Source organism: Anomaloglossus baeobatrachus, chromosome 4 (genome assembly GCF_048569485.1).
Source record: "Anomaloglossus baeobatrachus isolate aAnoBae1 chromosome 4, aAnoBae1.hap1, whole genome shotgun sequence".
NCBI classification, from domain to species: domain Eukaryota; kingdom Metazoa; phylum Chordata; class Amphibia; order Anura; family Aromobatidae; genus Anomaloglossus; species Anomaloglossus baeobatrachus.
In genome coordinates, this window is record NC_134356.1 from 209889457 (window position 1) to 209911335 (window position 21879).

Below are 21879 nucleotides of genomic sequence, written 5' to 3' on the forward strand. Positions count from 1 at the left end.
TTATTATTAACTTAACTTGCTAAATAATATTCACACCAAAAAAAACAAGAACAAATAAATACTTTTCAACCAAAAACGTTTATTTTTTATTACATAGATAAATAAATTATAAATTTGTAAATCTTGGGCTTGGGGTGGAGATAGTACTGGAGGGGCTGACAGGTGGGAACACACGCACAGTTGGAGTATTGAGGGTGGAAAGTGGTGTTGGTGGTGGTGGTGGGGAAGTAACAGAAGATGAAGGTGTGGTAGAGAAACCAAGAGGGAAACCAGGAGATGGGATGGGATTTGGTAAGGATTGAGGGGTGGAGTGGAGGGATTGGGAGACAGAAGAGGTGGCGGGTGAATTAGTGGTTTGAGTTGGGGTCATGATGGTTGTGGAAGGCGAGATGTGGTAGTGGGTAGGAAGTGTAGGGGCAGATGTGGTTGGGAGCTGGTACTGGCCCGCAGGCTGGTACTGGGCCGCAGGCTGGTACTGGGCCGCAGGCTGGTACTGGGCATCAGGCTGGTACTGGGCATCAGGCTGGTACTGGGCAGCAGGCTGGTACTGGGCAGCAGGCTGGTACTGGGCAGCAGGCTGGTACTGGGCAGTAGGGGGAGTAGGGACAATGGCTGGAGGGGGGGCAGGTGGTCTTGTAGGGGTGGGTGGAGGTGGTTGGGAGTCAACCTGCCCCAGAGCCTTCCGTGTGGCTTGCATTACATGCATCTGATGGTCAAGAGATAGCTTTTCCATGCGCTCTAGTACGGCTTGAAAAAAACAATGATTGGGAGATTTACTTGCATCTAAATGCAGCCTGTCCAGACGCGTGCACAATTCGTGTGTATTTTTTTCCATATTTGCATTTAGGAAGCTAAAAGATGCACGATTTTGTTCTGATAATAATTGAATGGCGTTCTGGAAGGCTGCATTTAGATGCAAGAACTCTGGCGCATAGCTCTTTTCCTGACCCCTATGACGCTGACGCCCAGAACCCAAAAGGTGTTCTACTGAGGGCAGCAGTGTCAGAGGGGTGGGGTAGGGGAAAAGCTATCTCATCACCAGCAGCTTCAGGTAATGAAGTCTCACGGGAAGCTCCAGCGCAGGTGGATGGGACAGATGTAGATGGAAGGGAAGGTTCAGATGGGTGGGGTCTGTGCGTGTGTTCACCAGTGGCGGACTGTTCAGGGATCGCTCCTGTCGGGTTCGATGCAGGCTCCTGAGTGCTGCAGACGGTGCTGTTAAAAAGAGGAAAAACAAAACAATAATTAATTTAATTGCTATACATTGGCCCTGACTAAAAAAAAAAAGCAAAAAAAAACAGACATAAAATATTATACTTTGTACATATTGTGTGGAATATTTACCTTCTGCACACCATAGTTGTCCGGAGGAACGACAACGCTCTAAAGTAACGGTACTTCGATCTGCGTCCTCCGGATCCACTCGGGGCCTGCATCTCTTGATTTAACTCCTTTTTGAAGCGATCCCTGATAGACCGCCACCGCTTCTGAAGTTTGTCACCTGAAAGTGGAAAGCAGAAAGTGGTTATTATACAACACATTACATCAGGCAGCATAACCTACTGAACTGTGAATACTTACGCTGTTTCTTCTGGCCACGAGAATTGAGCTCCCCCCAACCTTCTACCGCTGCGTGGCATACCTCGTCCCAGAGTCGACGGGTTACGATCGAATCAGCGTGGCGGCGGTCAGCCATGTTCCACAGCGGCTCCCTCTCTCTAACTTCATCGATGAGGAGGTCGATGTTGATAAATCCGGCCTCCTCACCGTCAGAATCGGGAGCACGCTGGGATGCCTGTTCAAAGAAAGAAAAAAGAAATTAAAAAAAAAAATAGACAAAAATTCACACTGACATGAAAAAAAAAAAAAATAAAAAAAAAAAAAAAAACCTTACACTATGACCACCGCCACCTCGACGACGACCCTGGGACGGTCTTGGGGGAGCTCTATCATGAGCCCTAGAAGTTGAAGCCTTTAGTGAAGAAAACAAAAAAAAATTATTTACTTATATGTTTGGTGTGCTGTGGTAAACAATTCCTGTATGAAACTTACACTATGATCGCCCGCTCCGTGTCTTTCTCCACCCCTTCCGTCCTCTTCTGGCAGCATCTCCTGTGATGTTTCGGCCACCTGTGTAAATGTCGTTGATTTAAAAAAATGTTTTTTTTTGTATTTTTTAAAAAAAAACCAAAAAAAAAAAATACCTCAGTTTGTGAACCGAAGGGCGGGCTACCAGAAGACGACATTTTTTTGATTACAGGCCACGCACAACAGGACCTCAACCTCAGGAACACTCTTGCACTGCCACGGAAGATAAAAGGACCCAGCAACAGGCTGCCCAGAAATATACCGCAACACTGCACCTGCAAAAAAAGAAAAAAAAATGTCTAAGTACATGTACGCAGCTCACAGCAGTGATCTGTGGACAGTACTGTGGACATTACCTCAGGAACACTCTTGCACTGCCACGGAAGATAAAAGGACCCAGCAACAGGCTGCCCAGAAATGTACCGCAACACTGCACCTGCAAAAAAAGAAAAAAAAATGTCTAAGTACATGTACGCAGCTCACAGCAGTGATCTGTGGACAGTACTGTGGACATTACCTCAGGAACACTCTTGCACTGCCACGGAAGATAAAAGGACCCAGCAACAGGCTGCCCAGAAATGTACCGCAACACTGCACCTGCAAAAAAAGAAAAAAAAATGTCTAAGTACATGTACGCAGCTCACAGCAGTGATCTGTGGACAGTACTGTGGACATTACCTCAGGAACACTCTTGCACTGCCACGGAAGATAAAAGGACCCAGCAACAGGCTGCCCAGAAATGTACCGCAACACTGCACCTGCAAAAAAAGAAAAAAAAATGTCTAAGTACATGTACGCAGCTCACAGCAGTGATCTGTGGACAGTACTGTGGACATTACCTCAGGAACACTCTTGCACTGCCACGGAAGATAAAAGGACCCAGCAACAGGATGCCCAGAAATGTACCGCAACACTGCACCTGCAAAAAAAGAAAAAAAAATGTCTAAGTACATGTACGCAGCTCACAGCAGTGATCTGTGGACAGTACTGTGGACATTACCTCAGGAACACTCTTGCACTGCCACGGAAGATAAAAGGACCCAGCAACAGGCTGCCCAGAAATGTACCGCAACACTGCACCTGCAAAAAAAGAAAAAAAAATGTCTAAGTACATGTACGCAGCTCACAGCAGTGATCTGTGGACAGTACTGTGGACATTACCTCAGGAACACTCTTGCACTGCCACGGAAGATAAAAGGACCCAGCAACAGGCTGCCCAGAAATGTACCGCAACACTGCACCTCCAAAAAATGAAAAAAAAATGTCTAAGTACATGTACGCAGCTCACAGCAGTGATCTGTGGACAGTACTGTGGACATTACCTCAGGAACACTCTTGCACTGCCACGGAAGATAAAAGGACCCAGCAACAGGCTGCCCAGAAATGTACCGCAACACTGCACCTGCAAAAAAAGAAAAAAAAATGTCTAAGTACATGTACGCAGCTCACAGCAGTGATCTGTGGACAGTACTGTGGACATACCTCTTCCCTGGAGCACTGGACTGGAGGACAGCAGAAGTTGAAGTCAGGAGCCGGCAGGAAGTGTGTAGAATGTGCTGGATCCTTTTATAAGTTTTGTGATGAGGAAAAAAAAAAATTTGCGCATGCTCTGTTTAACAAACCGGATGCGGTCACCGCATCCGGTTTAAACCGCATTGCGCCGGATCCGGCATGCATAGACACCCATTGTATACAATGCCGTATTGCGCCGGATCCGGCAGAATGCGGTTTTTTTAAGGGGACAAAAAACGTTACATGATACGTTCTATCCGGCCGCCGCATTCAATTATTTTGCCGCATCCGGAAAAAAACGGATGCAACGCAAAGCCATCAGGTACAATCCGGCAACAATGCAAGTCTATGGGGGATAAACGGATGCGGTACCGGATCCGTTTTACCCGTTTTTTTCCGGATTGAACCTGATGGCACAAAACTGATGTGTGAAAGTAGCCTTATATAGACAGGTGTGCACCTTTCCAAATCAAGTCCTATCAGTTTAATTAAACACAGCTGGACTTGAATGAAGGAGTAGAACCAACTCAAGGAGGATCACAGGGAAATGGACAGCATGTGACTTAAATATGAGTGTCTGAGTAAAGGGTCTGAATACTTATGACCATGTGATATTTCAGTTTTTCTTTTTTAAAATTTGCAAAAATGTATACATTTCTGTTTTTTTCTGTCAAAATGGGGTGCAGAGTGTACATTAATGAGAAAAAAAATGAACTTTTTTGAATTTACCAAATGTCTGCAATGAGTGACAAATGTAAGGCGTCTGAATACTTTCCGTACCCACTGTACACCATAAACCTTTACATAGCTCCTTACATACAAGATGAGCCTACAGACAGCCCCCTCTATACATGTCAAAAAGATTTGAACAGTAAATAGGTGGAGAACATAAATAATGGCCTATAAAGTGGACCACAATTAACCCCACATAGGGACTATAATATGCAAATATCTGAGACACATCTAGTATATGGACCTACAGTACAGTTAAAGAGAGTCAAAGAATACCTCAGTGAAAATCAATATATAATTTTTTTAATGAATCAATCATAAAAACACCAATAACATATGTAATGAAACACAAGTGCTGGATAGGATATAAAAAGGAAGAGGGCACCAGAACGCTTATGTTGTGCCCCGAGGCAGCCGAGCTGCTTGGATCTGGGCGATCCATGGCTTGAAGGATCCCGGACCAGGGGGCACTGGCGACAGTTTAAAATAAAAAGAGAAAAGAAAAATAAAATTCAAATGATAGTCCGACTACGCCACTCGCGGTTTGCGGCCAGGAATGATGGGGCCGCCGCTACGGGTTCCCACTGAGGATGATGAATGGGGGCAGCGTGGATGGTAGATCCCTCCGCGAGCAGGGCTTTTCCCCAGGGGTATGTGAAGGGTTAACGTGCAGGCGCAGCACAGTTAAGCAGTCCAGACAGAGAGTGCAGTTTGATTGTCTTACAGCTGGTGTAGCAACCTGGGGACATACTGGATTCCCAGTTGCGCACGGGTCCTGGATAGCCGTGCCAGCCAACCCGGTGCCATTCTCCCTCCTTTGCACTCTGGTGTGTGTGGGTCCTCCCTGGCGTGGAGCACTTGGAGGTCCTCCTTGTTAGAGTTGATCGGACGGCCAATAATCCGGTACCGGCGGATCACTGCCAGATTTAAAAAAGAGTCCGATCCGCTTCGGAATCCCATGCCCATATAAGTCAATGGGGACCGGAATCCAGAGGTTAAAAACGTTTCTGGAGGGGCTAGGGGGCTAGGAGCGAGTGCGGCATACTCACCGAGGCGCTGTCATGGCGGCACACTCCTTCCGGATCACGCTGTTACCTTCCGGAGGCGACAATTCAATATTTATTGTTTTCCTCGCCCACCGGCGCGTGTTGGTTGCACCTATATGCGCCCCCACCCTGAGTGTCAGCGTGTCAGCTAACTGCAACCAATCACAGGCGCCAGGACGGCCGATGGGCGGGGAAAGCAGTGCACTGTCGGTCAGTTCACGGTGGTAAAAATAAACACTCGGCACTATGCAGCACAAAGCGCGGATGCAGCCCCAGCTGTCTTGCTGTATCTGTGCTGTGTATACAGTGACCAGAATCACACGTGCGTGGCTTTGCCGGTTGCTGCCATGGCAGGCTCGCGTGAGCCCCTCGCATGTGTGATTCCGGTGAAAGTGGGGAAAAAAAAAAAAAAAACGACGTGCGGTTCCCCCTAATTTTCATCCCCAGCCAAGAGAACGCCGGCTGGGGGCTGATATATTTTCAGCCCGCAGCCGCCCGGTATTGCCGCATCTATTAGATGTGACAGTACTGGTGTACGATACCGGCTCTTCCTGCAGGGATGCTGTGCCAGTCGGGGTAATAGCAGGTGTTAATAGCGGCACACAGCTGCTACTAAACCCAAGGTTGTGATGCCACAGGCATCTGTCAGATACCTGCATCAAACAATCCTGTAAGTGAAAGTAAATAAACAAGACATAGAGAAAAAAACCTTTATTTGGAATAAAATACAAACATCCCCTCCTTCACCACTTTATTAAGCCCAAACACCCTGCAGCTTCGACGTAATCCACAGGACAAGTCCCACGCCGCTTCAGCTCTGCTACATCTGAATATCACAGAGAGCGGCACGTCCGACCGCTCTCTGTGAGCTCCAGAGAATGAAGGAGCTGCGCGTTGAGCGGTGACGTCACTCAGGTCATTTGCGGTCACAGCTGGTGATTCCCACGGTCCTTCATCTGTGATCGCAGGGAACCTGACCTCAGGTGGAGGTCACAGAGTTCACAGACCTGCATCTCCTAGCAGAAAAATCAGTTTTTTTGGCCAATAGATGCAGATTTTGTTCTGCAATTTTTATACCATGTTCCTGCATCTAATCTACACCTCCTGGCAAAAAACCGCGGTGGTTTGGCGCAATTTTTTTGCCGCAGTTTTTGCCACGGTTATTTTTCCGCGATTTTTGCCACTGTTTTTTGCCAGGAGGTGCTCATTTGGTGCTGAAATTGTCTGCACCAGCTTTCAGCACCAAATTTCCACCTGCTGGCCTGGCAGATTTTTTTTTTATTTTTGGGGGCCAAGGGATGGAAATTTTATGCTGAGATTTTTACACCATATTCCTGCATCCAATCTACACCTCCTGGCAAAAAAACACGGTGTTTTGACACAATTTTTTTGCCGCGGTTATTTGTCCGCGATTTTTGTAGCGGTTTTTTGCCAGGAGGTGCACATTTGGTGCATAAACCGTCTGCACCAGCTTTCAGCACCAAATTTCCACCTGCTGGCAGATTTTTTTTTTTTAATTTTATTTTTGGGGGCCAAGAGATGCAAATTTGATGCTGAGATTTTAACACCATATTCCTGCATCCAATCTACACCTCCTGGCAAAAAACCGCGGTCTTTTGACTCCTTTTTTTGTCGCGGTTCTTGCCGTAGTTATTTTTACGCAATTTTTGCCGCGGTTTTTATGTCAGAAGTGTTCCGCTGTGCCGGTGATGCTCTATCAGACTCGTGCGGGTCTCACATCACCCGGCACAGCCTGCTGCTGTCTGAACATGAGCGTGCATGTACCTAGAAACACATGCATGCTCCTGTCAGAAGTATGCAGCAGTGCCGGTGATGCGCTGTCAGACTCATGCGGGTCTGACATCACCCGGCACAGCCTGCTGCTGGCTGAACATGAGCGTGCATGTACCTAGAAACACATGCACGCTCCTGTCAGAAGTGTGCAGCTGTGCCGGTGATGCGCTGTCAGACTCGTGCGGGTCTGACATCACCCGGCACAGCCTGCTGCTGTCTGAACATGAGCGTGCATTTACCTAGAAACACATGCACACGCCTATCAGAAGTTTGCAGCTGTTCTACGATGTGAGTCTCGCGGGAGTTCCTCGCAAGTGTGACTGCGGCGTTGATAAAAAACGCTTGCTTTTTTGTTTTTTTAAATGAATAATTTAAAAAAAAAACCAAACAACGACGTATGGTCCCCCCAGTTTTCATCGGCCGGCGTTATCATGGCTGGGGGCTGGTATATCCTCAACCCACAGCCGCCCGGTATTGCCGCATCTATTAGATGTGACAATCCCGGTGTGCAATACCGGCTCTTCCCGGAGGCGTGATGCGGTGCCAGTCGGAGTAATAGCAGGGGTTAATAGCGAAGCACGGCTGCTGTTAAAGCCTAGGTTTGTGATGGTACAGGCATCTGTCAGATACCTGCATCACACAAACCTGTAAGTGACAGTAAATAAACACAGACACAGAGAAAAATCCTTTATTTGAAATAAAGTACAAAACACACCCTGCGTCACCTCTTTATTAAGCCCAAATAGTCTGCAGCTCCGACGTAATCCACAGGAGAAGTCCCACACCGACATATCCAGCACTGCTACATCTCAGAGGGAGCAGCTATAGAGTAGACTGCCCGCTCTGAGTGCAGCCTACTACGGAGCCGCGATTAGCGATGACCGCAGAAGACTGTCACAGGCCGGGGGGCGCGTCAGCCTGCAACCAATCACAGCTGAGAGGACGGCCGGTGGGCGGTGAAAACACGGAAAGCTGTGTGATTTCGTGCACAGCACAAGAAATGAAAGCGTGACCCGGAAGCAGTATGCTGCCATGACACCGAGTCTCGGTAGGTATGAAAAGCTCATTTATTTATTGTTTTTTTCATTTTTATTAATTTCCGATTCTGGATCGTGCACCCGGAATCCTGCGTCCGGGTCCGGCCCGGAGATAGCGCTGAAACCGCGTGGATCCGGACGTTTACAGTCTGGGTCCGCTCAACACTACTCCTCGTGCCTGGGTCCTGCCGCAGGCAACTTGGGACTATTTAAGGCTAGCTTTACATCAGCGTTTTTCTGCCTTAAGGCAAAAAAACAAACGCAAACTGCATGTCACTGGATCTTTTTTTTTTTTTTAGAACAACGCATGCCACCGCAAGTCACCTGAACGTTTTTTAACTGGATCCGTCTACCGGATCCAGCATAAAAATGGAGCGATCACTTGCGTTTGCATGCGTTTGGGTGCTGTTTTTTTTGCTTAGTTTTGACGGATCCGTTTTTATTCTCAGAATCTGTCATCTGCCATTAAGGTCTGCTACATGACCGCTGACAGCAGACACAGACAGAGCCATGTAGCAGAGCTGAATGGCCGCTGACAGCAGACACAGACAAAGCCGCGGGATCAGAATGAAGTCGGATGAACGTCATCCGACTTCATTGTCATCCCGCGGCTCAGCCTGTGTGGCATGGCCCCTGATTTTCGGTCACCGGTGAAGGTTTCACCGGTGTCCGCAAATCCCCTGAGTGACCGCAGTGAGCCGCGCGATCAGCGGTGCCGTCAATGAGATTACCCGCGGCCACAGCAGAAGTCCTCCCGTTGAGATCTGTGGCCGCTGGTAACCTGAGTGATGTCATCGCTGATAGCGTGACTCATTTCAGTCGCTGCGGGGAGCTCACAGAGAGCGGTCATGGTCTGTGACTGCTCTCTGTTAGCTTCCGATGTAGCAGAGCTGACAGCGTCGAGGGACCTCTGTGGATTACGTCAGACATGGAAGGGTATTTGGGGACTTGAATAAAGTGGTGAAAGAGGGTTGTTTTTTTTGGTTATTTATTTCAAATAAAGGATTTTTGGTGTATGTCTTCATTTTCTTAAACTTAACAGTTAATCATGGAAGGTATCTTGGGGAGACATCTGCCATGATTAATCTTGGACTTAGTGGCAGCAATGGGCTGCTGCCATTAACTCCTTATTACCCCGATTGCCAACGCACCAGGGCAATTCGGGATGATCCGGGTACAGTCCCGGGATAGTCGCATTTAATGGATGCGGCGATTCCGGGCGACTGCTGGCAGATATTGTTAGGCTGGGGGCTCCCCATAACGTGGGGCTCCCCATCCTAAGAATACCAGCCTTCAGCCGTGTGGCTTTACCCTGGCTGGTATTAATTTTGGGGGAAAGCGCACGCGTTTTTTTTTTTTAATTATTTATTTATTTTACTGCATGATAAAGACCCGCCCACCGGCAGCTGTGATTGGTTGAAGTGAGACAGCTGTCACTCATCGTGGGCGCGTGTCTGACTGCAACCAATCATAGGCGCCGGTGGGCGGGGAAAGCAGGGAATACGAGATTGAATAATGAGCGGTCGGCTTTTTCAAAAGAGAAGAAGCCACCGGAGCAGTGTGAACGACGTGCAGCGCCGCGCTGGTGATCGGGGATCGGTGAGTATGAGAGAGGGGGGGAAATGAATAGACTGACATGGACACAGAGAGAGAGAGACTGACAGAGAGAGAGACTGACCGATCGACAGAGAGAGAATAGATACCGAGAGGGAGATAACGACTGACAGAGGTAGAGATTGAACGACATTGTGAGACCTCACTCATTTCCAGTGTTTTGTGAAACATGCGATAAATGTATTTAGAAAATCGAATGTCACTAGGATGGTGTGAGTGCCGTCCGTGTGACATCTGATTATTTACCCGCTCCCATAGAGAATCATTGAAGAGACTCGCGCGAGAAGCTCTCCAAATCGCAGCATGCTGCGATTTTTTTCTCAGTCCGATTTGGAGTGAGAAAAAAAAATCACAGATGAGAGCTGAATCATTGAATAACGTGTCCGAGTGCATTGCACTACTGCGAGAAAATCGCAAGTGAGAAGCCGGCCTTAAGCCTCTCAAAGTGGAGACACTTACCCATGATACTGGAGGACCTGGAGGTGCACCTCCTCGGTGACTAGGAGGATCACATTCTCTCTCCATATAATATTACATGGAGGCTGCGATCCTCCCTATGTTCTGTAAACATCCATGCTTTACACAAGAATGAGATAAACGCACGTTTAGTTCAATATCTCCATGGACTTGTTACTGGATCCTTCTTTTCTTGTTGCAAGTCTGCCTCATACCTGATCCATGCACTGCCTTGGAATAGCTTCCCTCCATTGACTAACAGTGAGGTAAAATAAGTTTCTTTAGCAGCATCGTAAATACAGTATGAGCCTGCACATAGCCTCCCAAACACAGTATGACTACCCTGAAGAAGGGTGTTCCCCTTTGAAACATGTCGGAAATGAATGTCAGGCACCCGCAGCTCCACAAGTGACACCAGTTTTTGTACTTTGTTTTCAGCACAACCCCCTCTCAAGTGACCAGCAGTGGGTCACTGGATTCATCTGACAGTCCCATCAGTCCCATTGAGGAACCTGGGCCACCTGCAAAGAGGTAAGTGATCCATCACTGACTCCGCGATCATTACATAAGTGTATTAATACCCCCGCCCCCGCCTCCCCAGTGGACATATTTTCAATGCCACACATACATATGTGGTACAAAGACTTTTCGGCTAAGGCTGGGGCCACACGGGCACTACTGCGATCCACTTGCATGACACTCGGCTCGTGCTGGCAGTACAGCAGAGCCGAGTGTCATGCCTGTGTCCTTGCAACTGAGGTCCGTTCGTGCGAGCAGACCTCAGCTGTGGGGGGCGGGCCGGCACTCAGGAGGGGAGGGAGGGATTTCTCTCCCTCTTCCCTGCGTAGCCGGCTATTGCCATTCTCGCACTGCACTAGCAGTACACCGGTGTACTGCGAGTGCAGTGCGATTTTTCTCTCGCCCCATTCACTTGAATGGGTGCGAGAGAAAGAGTCTCGCATTACAGTCGCAGCATGCTGCGATTGTTTTCTCGGTCCGATTAGGGCTGAGAAAATAATCGCCCATGTGTGCTGACACACAAGCTAGAATTGGTCCGAGGGGAATGCGATGTTTTATCGCACTCCACTCGCACCGATTTTCTCGCCGTGTGGCTTAGCCCTAACAGATTCAGTCTCTCTATATATATTTTTTTTGTAATCAGATACATTTTTATTGCATTTTAAACATTTACATTACAAACATAGAAAAACCCTGTGCAAGGAGTCACCTCACGCAAATATCCCATACCCCCGCCCTCGACAGTCTCACCTACTTGTACCTCCCGAGTCCTTGTCAGGCACCCATAGCTCCACAAGTGATGCCAGCTTTTGTACTTTCTTTTGCAGCACAAGCCCCTCTTAACTGACTGGCAAGTCTACGGGGCAAAGGCCCAAGAGTGAGGCACTGGATTTATCAGCCAGTCTTAGTATACCTCTGTGTTCCTATTATATTAATTGCACTGTCTGGCTGTATAACAATCGTCACTGTTATATTTTGGGACTCTAATGCATGGCGCAGCTGCAGGAACTTGTAAAACATACCATGCCCCAATGGGTAATTCTTTAACAACCCCTCAAAAGTTTTGAACACGTTTCCTTCCACCACATAGGAGAGGTACCAGATTCCGATCCGCCTCCATTGCCCAATTTCCTTAAGGGATAGAAATTCAGGAACATTGGGATTGTTCCATATAGAAACATATGTAGTAAAACCCTGCCTCAACTACTTAATCTTGCCCCACACTCTAATCAATCAGCCGAAGAGTAGGGTATGTGCAGAGTTCAAGCGAAAATTTTCCCGCCTCAAGACTGGCCAGCAAGGGACTTTAACCAACCACATACTGTAGAATCCTCCCCGCCGAGGTCTCCTGACCCGCCGTCCCCCACCCCACCATGTGTTGGCCCTGGGCTGCTAAGGAATAAATCCAAGGATTAGGTAAAGTCAACCCTCGTTCATCTTTCGGCCTGTGTAGAGATTCTAGTTTTATCCGTGGGCGTTTCTTCCACTAAATCAAGTCTCGAAATATAGAATTTGTTTTGTAAAACTGGTTTTGCGGAAGCCATATCGATAGCAGCTGACTTATTAATATCATTTTGATTAATTTGACTCTCCCCACCACCATGAGATATAATATAGACCAGACCAAAGTTTTCTGCTTGAACTTTAAGTAGGAGAGGGGCAAAATTAAGACGTTCATAGTCCATCAGCTTAGTTGAAATCATTATTCCCAGATGTTTGAACTCAGACACCACCTGCATTGGGCACCAATCACCACCATATTAGAGGGCGCCTCATCTAGAGGCATCAGAACCGATTTGTCCCGATATATAGTGTGTCCTGATATGCTTCAAAAGCTGGAAATGACTCACATTACCTTTTCCAAGGATCCTGTTGTATCTCCGAAAAACAATAAAAGGTTGTCTGCAAACAGGGCCACTTTCTCTTCCAAAAATTTGTCCGACAAACTTCCATTTGCCCTGATTATAGCTTTAGGGGCAGAGTATAATAATTGTACCTACCGAATATATACGTCACCAAAGCCCGTCCGCCGCATTGTGGCCCATAGATACCCTCACTCCACTCTGTCAAAAGCTGTGGCAGTATCCAAGGAGAGGATCACCCGCCGCCCCCTATTTTCTGCCGGTATTTGCATATTTAAATAAAATCTCCTAAGGTTGGTCGCCATGGATGTGTTGGGCATAAACCCTGACTGGTCCAGGTGTATTAAGGATGTGATGACCTTGGTGAGCCTATTCGTATGCATTTTATTCAGCGAGAAGCTTTACATCTACCGTTAATAGAGATATCAGTCTATATGATGCTGGCAAAGTGGGGTCCTTACCCTTTTTAGGGAGTACTAGAATTATTGCCTCCTGCATGGACGGTAACAACTTTCCCCTTTCCAGACAGAAATTGTAGACCTTAAGCAGCACAGGCAGCAAAACCTCCCTATGTAACTTATATAATTTAGCAGGAAATCTGTCCACCCCTGGCGCCTTATCATTCGTCATGTCACTCAGGGCTAGTTCCAGTTCCTCCAGACCAAAAGGTTCATCCAGCAACTCCCTATATTCTCTTGAGAGGACCAGCACTTGGGCTTTATTCAGGAATTCATCGACCTCCCCACCTCCAGATGCACCTTAGCAGAATACAAGTCAGAATAGAATGCCCCCAGCACTTTCAGAATATTATCAGTATGAGTAACTACTGACTCTTCCACCGACTGCAGGCGTGCATTGTATGCCGATTCTCTCTGTGCTGCAGCTATCACCGACAATAAATGACCGGCCTGCTCCCCATTTTCAAAGGACTGCACGGTTTGAAACATTTTCTTTTTCTCCACCGCCTGTAGAGTTAATTTGGTGATCATTTTTTGAGCCGCCTTTATCCTATCCTGTGTCGCCGTTGGGTCCGATATCAGAGCACTTTCCACCTCCCCCAATTCCTGGAATGCAAGCTGATCCTGCCTCTTTGCCTACGATTTAATCCTGGAGGTACCTCTAATATATAGTCCCCTAAGATACGCCTTCATAGTTTTCCAAACCGTCCCAATAGACGCCGATGCTTCATTAAACCTAAGATATTCCCGCAAACCCTCTCCAATACCACCGCCTTCTTCCAGTTTTTTTTAGTAGATGTAGTCTTTTTTGTACCATATGTGTTTCCAGCAAACAAATCAGATCAGGTTTTTCGCGGTGTTTCAGCGCAATTTTTTTGCCACGTTTTTTTTTCCCGCAATTTTTGCCGCGTTTTTTTGCCAGGACGTGCACATTTGGTGCTGAAATCGTCTGCACCAGCTTTCAGCACCAAATTTCCACCTGCTGGCAGATTTATTTTTTTTTAATTTTAGTTTTGGGTGCCAAGGGATGCAAATTTGATGCTGAGATTTTAACACCGTGGATCTGACATCACCCGGCACAGCCTGCTGCTGGCTGAACATGAGCGTGCATGTACCTAGAAACACATGCACGCTCCTATCAGAAGTTTGCAGCTGTTGTGCGATGTTAGACTCACGGGAGTTCCTCGCAAGTGTGACTGAGGCGTAGATAAAAACCTCTTTGTTTTTTTTTTTTTAAATGAATAATTTAAAAAAAAAAAAAACCACGTACGGTCCCCCCAGTTTTCCTCCGCCGGCGTTATCATGGCTGGGGGCTGGTATATCCTCAACCCACAGCCGCCCGGTATTGCCGCATCTATTAGATGTGACAATCCTGGTGTGCAATACCGGCTCTTCCCGGAGGCGTGGTGCGGTGCCAGTCGGAGTAATAGCAGGGGTTAATAGCGAAGCACGGCTGCTGCTAAAGCCTAGGTTTGTGATGGTACAGGCGTCTGTCAGATACCTGCATCACACAAACCTGTAAGTGACAGTAAATAAACATAGACACAGAGAAAAATCCTTTATTTGAAATAAAGTACAAAACACACCCTGCGTCACCTCTTTATTAAGCCCAAATAGCCTGCAGCTCCGACGTAATCCACAGGAGAAGTCCCACACCGACGTATCCAGCACTGCTACATCTCAGAGGGAGCAGCTATAGAGAAGACTGCCCGCTCTGAGTGCAGCCTACTACGGAGCCGCGATTAGCGATGACCGCAGAAGACTGTCACAGGCCGGGGGGCGCGTCAGCCTGCAACCAATCACAGCTGAGAGGATGGCCGGTGGGCGGTGAAAACACGGAAAGCTGTGTGATTGCGTGCACAGCACAGGAAGTGAAAGCGCGACCCGGAAGCAGTATGCTGCCGCGACACCGAGTCTCGGTAGGTATGAAAAGCTCGTTTATTTATTGTTTTTTTTCATTTTTATTAATTTCCGATTCCGGATCCTGCACCAGGAATCCTGCGTCCGGGTCCGGCCCGGAGATAGCGCTGAAACCGCGTGTATCCGGACGTTTACAGTCCGGGTCCGCTCAACACTACTCCTCGTGCCTGGGTCCTGCCAGAACAACGCATGCCACCGCAAGCTACCTGAACGTTTTTTAACTGGATCCGTCTACCGGATCCAGCATAAAAACGGAGCGATCACTTGCATTTTGCATGCGTTTGGGTGCTGTTTTTTTTGCTTAGTTTTGACGGATCCGTTTTTATTCTCAGAATCTATGTCATCTGCCATTAAGGTATGCTACATGACAGCGGACACAGACAGAGCCATGTAGCAGAGCTGAATGGCCGCTGACAGCAGACACAGACAAAGCCGCGGGATCAGAATGAAGTCGGATGAACGTCACCCGACTTCATTGTCATCCCGCGGCTCTGCCTGTGTGGCATGGCCCCTGATTTTCGGTCACCGGTGAAGGTTTCACCGGTGTCCGCAAATCCCCTGAGTGACCGCAGTGAGCCGCGCGATCAGCGGTACCGTCACTGAGGTTACCCGCGGCCACAGCAGAAGTCCTCCCGTTGAGATCTGTGGCCGCTGGTAACCTGAGTGACGTCATCGCTGATAGCGCGACTCATTTCAGTCGCTGCGGGGAGCTCACAGAGAGCGGTCGTGGTCTGTGACTGCTCTCTGTTAGCTTCCGATGTAGCAGAGCTGACAGCGTCGAGGGACCTCTGTGGATTACGTCAGACATGGAAGGGTATTTGGGGACTTGAATAAAGTGGTGAAAGAGGGTTGTTTTTTTTGGTTATTTATTTCAAATAAAGGATTTTTGGTGTATGTCTTCATTTTCTTAAACTTAACAGTTAATCATGGAAGGTATCTTGGGGAGACATCTGCCATGATTAATCTAGGACTTAGGGGCAGCAATGGGCTGCTGCCATTAACTCCTTATTACCCCGATTGCCAACGCACCAGGGCAATTCGGGATGATCCGGGTACAGTCCCGGGACAGTCGCATCTAATGGATGCGGCCATTCCGGGCGGCTGCTGGGTGATATTGTTAGGCTGGGGGCTCCCCATAACGTGGGGCTCCCCATCCTAAGAATACCAGCCTTCAGCCGTGTGGCTTTACCCTGGCTGGTATTAAAATTGGGGGGGACCGCACGCCGTTTTTTTTAAATTATTTATTTATTATACTGCACGATATAGACCCGCCCACCGGCAGCTGTGATTGGTTGCAGTGAGACAGCTGTCACTCATCTTGGGGGCGTGTCTGACTGCAACCAATCATAGGCGCCGGTGGGCAGGTAAAGCAGGGAATACGAGATTCAATAATGAGCGGCTGGCTTTTTCAAAAGAGGAGAAGCCGCCGGAGCAGTGTGAACGTCGTGCAGCGCCGCGCCGGTGATCGGGGATCGGTGAGTATGAGAGAGGGAGCAAGAGGGATAGACCGATATGGACAGAGAGAGAGAGACTGACAGAGATAGACCGACCGACAGACCGACCGACAGAGAGAGAATAGAGACCGAGAGGGAGAGACCGACTGACAGAGATATTGACTGACATTGGGAGACCTCACTCATTTCCAGTGTTTTGTGAAACATGCGATAAATGTATTTAGAAAAACGGATGTCACTAGGATGGTGTGAGTGCCGGTCCGTGTGACATCCTTTTTTTCACGCTCCCATAGATGGCAAAGGAGAGACTCGCGCGAGAAACTCTCCAAATCGCAGCATGTTGTGATTTTTTTTCTCAGTCCGATTTGGACTGAGAAAAAAATAGCAGATGGGAGCTGACTCATTGATTAATGTGTCCGAGTGGAATGCGAGATTTTCTCGCATTGCACTACTGCGAGAAAATCGCAAGTGAGAAGCCGGCCTCTTTCTATCAATCTATCATTATTTCTATCTAAAATTGATTATGTTTTTCAAACTAGCTAACTAAATAGATATCAAACTAACTCTCTTTTGATTTTTCTATTTTTTGGGAATAATATTCTCTATATCTAGAGTTAGGTCCAGAAATATTTGGACAGTGACACAATTTTCGCGAGTTGGGCTCTGCATGCCACCACATTGGATTTGAAATGAAACCTCTACAACAGAATTCAAGTGAACAGCAAAGAAAAAATGGAGTTTCCAAGTCCATTAAAAAATTGTAAATTTTATTTTATTTTATCACATAATAAATTAATTACAAAAGATCATATACAAAAATACGTTACAGAAAAAAAGTGAGGCAAAAGAAGGGGAGGAAAATACCCCCTGGAGGGTTCTATTATACTCTGGTGGGCACATCAACCTCCTGTGGGGATAACTGTGAATTTAAATGGGTAAGCAAATAACTGCAGTTTACTATCGTCCATTGTGACTAATCCACTGCTGATAGGAATGCAGTTGTAATTGGATTGTACCCTTCTTGGAAAAGGTTAATACTTAACCCCCACATGTTATTGTAGCCATATCACCTTGCCCGGGGGGTATTTTCCTCCCCTTCTTTTGCCTCACTTTTTTTCTGTAATGTATTTTTGTATATGATCTTTTGTAATTAATTTATTATGTGATAAAATAAAATAAAATTTACAATTTTTTAATGGACTTGGAAACTCCATTTTTTCTTTGCTGTTCATGTAGTCCTTTTGGAGTAGTCTATAATGTCTTTTGACATCCTTTTGTAGGAAGTATGGAAATGTTTGTATTAACAGAATTCAAGTGCAGATTGTAACGTTTAATTTCAAGGTTTGAACAAAAATATCTGATAGAAATTGTAGGAATTGTACACATTTCTTTACAAACACTCCACATTTTAGGAGGTCAAAAGTAATTGGACAAATAAACCAAACCCAAACAAAATATTTTTATTTTCAATATATTGTTGCGAATCCTTTGGAGGCAATCGCTGCCTTAAGTCTGGAACCCATAGACATCACCAAACGCTGGGTTTCCTCCTTCTTAATGCTTTGCCAGGCCTTTACAGCCGCAGCCTTCAGGTCTTGCTTGTTTGTGGGTCTTTCCATCTTAAGTCTGGATTTGAGCAAGTGAAATGCATGCTCAATTGGGTTAAGATCTGGTGATTGACTTGGCCATTGCAGAATTTTCCACTTTTTTGCACTCATGAACTCCTGGGTAGCTTTGGCTGTATGCTTGGGGTCATTGTCCATCTGTACTATGAAGCGCCGTCCGATCAACTTTGCGGCATTTGGCTGAATCTGGGCTGAAAGTATATCCCGGTACACTTCAGAATTCATCCGGCTATTCTTGTCTGCTGTTATGTCATCAATAAACACAAGTGACCCAGTGCCATTGAAAGCCATGCATGCCCATGCCATCACGTTGCCTCCACCATGTTTTACAGAGGATGTGGTGTGCCTTGGATCATGTGCCGTTCCCTTTCTTCTCCAAACTTTTTTCTTCCCATCATTCTGGTACAGGTTGATCTTTGTCTCATCTGTCCATAGAATACTTTTCCAGAACTGAGCTGGCTTCATGAGGTGTTTTTCAGCAAATTTAACTCTGGTCTGTCTATTTTTGGAATTGATGAATGGTTTGCATCTAGATGTGAACCCTTTGTATTTACTTTCATGGAGTCTTCTCTTTACTGTTGACTTAGGGAAAGATACACCTACTTCACTGAGAGTGTTCTGGACTTCAGTTGATGTTGTGAACGGGTTCTTCTTCACCAAAGAAAGTATGCGGCGATCATCCACCACTGTTGTCATCCGTGGACGCCCAGGCCTTTTTGAGTTCCCAAGCTCACCAGTCAATTCCTTTTTTCTCAGAATGTACCCAATGTTGATTTTGCTACTCCAAGCATGTCTGCTATCTCTCTGATGGATTTTTTCTTTTTTTTCAGCCTCAGGATGTTCTGTTTCACCTCAATTGCGAGTTCCTTAGACCGCATGTTGTCTGGTCACAGCAACAGCTTCCAAATGCAAAACCACACACCTGTAATCAACCCCAGACCTTTTAACTACTTCATTGATTACAGGTTAACGAGGGAGACGCCTTCAGAGTTAATTGCAGCCCTTAGAGTCCCTTGTCCAATTACTTTTGGTCCCTTGAAAAAGAGGAGGCTATGCATTACAGAGCTATGATTCCTAAACCCTTTCTCCGATTTGGATGTGTAAACTCTCATATTGCAGCTAGGAGTGTGCACTTTCAGCCCATATTATATATATAATTGTATTTCTGAACATGTTTTTGTAAACAGCTAAAATAACAAAACTTGTGTCACTGTCCAAATATTTCTGGACCTAACTGTATGTATTTAGCTATCTTTCATTGTATATTTCGATCTAATTTTCAAAGAATCAACTGAAATAACAATCTAATTATCTATCAAACTATTTTTCTATTTAGGTATTTATCTTTGTATATATATATATATATATATATATATGGATATATTTTTAAATATAATATAATTTTTTTTTTCTAATAAATCAAAAAAACTAAACCTCCCTCATCTCATTTTTTAAACCCTCGATCTCTTGGACTCACTACCGTTCAAACATTTACGCAATCTACTCATCTGTATATGTTATTATTGTTAAGGGGGTCCTTTTAATAAAAAAAATAAAAAGATTGTTAGCTAAACCAATAGTTCGATAATGAAGAGATACATAGATATATAGATCGATAAAGAGATATATATATATATATATATATATATATATAGTAAGATAGATAGATAGAAAGATAAATATGTAGATAGATGGATAGATAGATAGATAGATAGATGGATAGATAGATAGATAGAAGGATAGATAGAAGGATAGATAGATAGAAGGATAGATAGATGGATAGATAGAAGAATAGATAGATGGATAGATAGATAGAAGGATAGATAGATAGATAGATAGAAGGATAGATAGATGGATAGATAGATAGAAGGATAGATAGATGGATAGATAGATAGAAGGATAGATAGATAGATAGAAGGATAGATAGATAGAAGGATAGATAGATAGATAGATAGATAGAAGGATAGATAGATGGATAGATAGATAGAAGGATAGATAGATAGATAGATAGAAGGATAGATAGATGGATAGATAGATAGATAGATAGAAGGATAGATAGATTGATAGATAGATGGATAGATAGAAGAATAGATAGATGGATAGATAGATAGATAGAAGGATAGATAGAAGGATAGATAGATAGAAGGATAGATAGATGGATAGATAGATAGAAGGATAGATAGATAGATAGAAGGATAGATAGAAGGATAGATAGATAGATAGATAGAAGGATAGATAGATGGATAGATAGATAGAAGGATAGATAGATAGATAGATAGATAGAAGGATAGATAGATGGATAGATAGATAGATAGATAGATAGAAGGATAGATAGATTGATAGATAGATGGATAGATAGAAGAATAGATAGATGGATAGATAGATAGATAGATAGAAGGATAGATAGATGGATAGATAGATAGAAGGATAGATAGATAGATAGATAGATACATAGATAGAATTTTAATTTAAAAAAAAAAAAAGACAGCTTGTTAGATTGCTATAGATTGATAAAGATAGAAGAATATTGATAGACATAATGTAAAATATAAATATAGATATATAGATATTGCAATATATATATATATATATATATATATACACACCTTTATGTTTCGATTTGGAAATATATATATTTATTATTATTTATAAAAATAGATATTATATATTATAGAATTTTAAATTTATTAAAGAATTAGAAGATCAAAAAAAAAACTATGTGTATCAGACCATGTTTTTTACGGCAAAAAGGATCCATCCAGCCGCATACAACTGCAATTGATAAAACAGGATCCGGCGCCCATTGAAATACATTGCAGCTACTGCTGCAATGTACAGGATCCGGTGAGCTGCAGTTTTTGGACGGAGGCAAAAAACGCAACATGTTGCGTTTTTGCAACATGTTAAAAAGCTGCAACTCGCCGGATCCGTACATAGCCGCATGCAAACGCTTGAAAACGCCAGTGCTATTTTCAGGATCCTGTGACTTGCAATTTGATTCTTCTTCGGGAATGAAATGAATGGGACTGGACAGGCAATAAAGACTGTGATCGGGAGTGAGCTGATTCTGCCATGACAGCGTGGATGCAGCTCTGGACGAGAGTGAGAGTGAAAGGTGCTTTACACGCTGCGACATCGCTAGCGATCTCGTTAGCGATGTGACACGCCAAATCGCAGATGCGATCTTACAAGATAGCACATAGGTCTGTTTAATAGCGCCGGTCACATGTGCGATCACGGCAGATCGCATCTGCGATCTAGCGTGTTACATCGCTAATGAGATCGCTAGTGATGTCGCAGCGTGTAAAGCACCCTTGAGTGTGAGAGTGAGTGTGTGTGAATGAGTGTGAGTGAGTGAGTGCCACTGACTCATTCTCTCACTCTCACCCACTCACCGATCCCCTGCGCGGCGTTGCACGGCTGTGACACTCTTCTGGCGGCTTCTCCAGATTTAAAAATGCCGGCCGCCCATTATTCACTCTCGTATTCACTGCTTTCCCCACCGGCGCCTATGATTGGTTGCAGTCAGACACGCACCCACGCTGAGTGACAGCTGTCTCACTGCAACCAATCACAGCCGCCAGTGGGCGGGGCAATATCTTGCAGTAAAATAAATAAATAATTATAAAAAAAACGACGTGCGGTCCTCCCCAATTTTGATACCAGCCAGGGTAAAGCCACACGGCTGAAGGCTGGTATTCTCAGGATGGGGAGCTCCACGTTATTGGGAGCCCCCCAGCCTAACAATATCAGCCGTCCGGA

The 21879-nt window shown here is 45.4% G+C and overlaps 1 protein-coding gene across 1 annotated transcript; it reads right to left on the reverse strand.

Annotated features, from left to right (window-relative positions):
• Positions 1-950: 950 nt before the first annotated feature.
• On the reverse strand, positions 951-3963 carry LOC142302363 (uncharacterized). The gene is made up of 14 exons (XM_075343421.1): positions 3571-3963; positions 3411-3490; positions 3250-3329; positions 3089-3168; positions 2928-3007; positions 2767-2846; positions 2606-2685; positions 2445-2524; positions 2205-2363; positions 2053-2130; positions 1895-1972; positions 1582-1795; positions 1345-1501; positions 951-1215 (listed from the first exon to the last, which is right to left on the reverse strand). Exons 9-14 carry the CDS (start codon positions 2244-2246, stop codon positions 951-953), a joined length of 834 nt encoding a protein of 277 aa, XP_075199536.1. The 5' UTR covers positions 2247-2363; positions 2445-2524; positions 2606-2685; positions 2767-2846; positions 2928-3007; positions 3089-3168; positions 3250-3329; positions 3411-3490; positions 3571-3963.
• Between the last annotated feature and the right edge of the window lie 17916 nt (positions 3964-21879).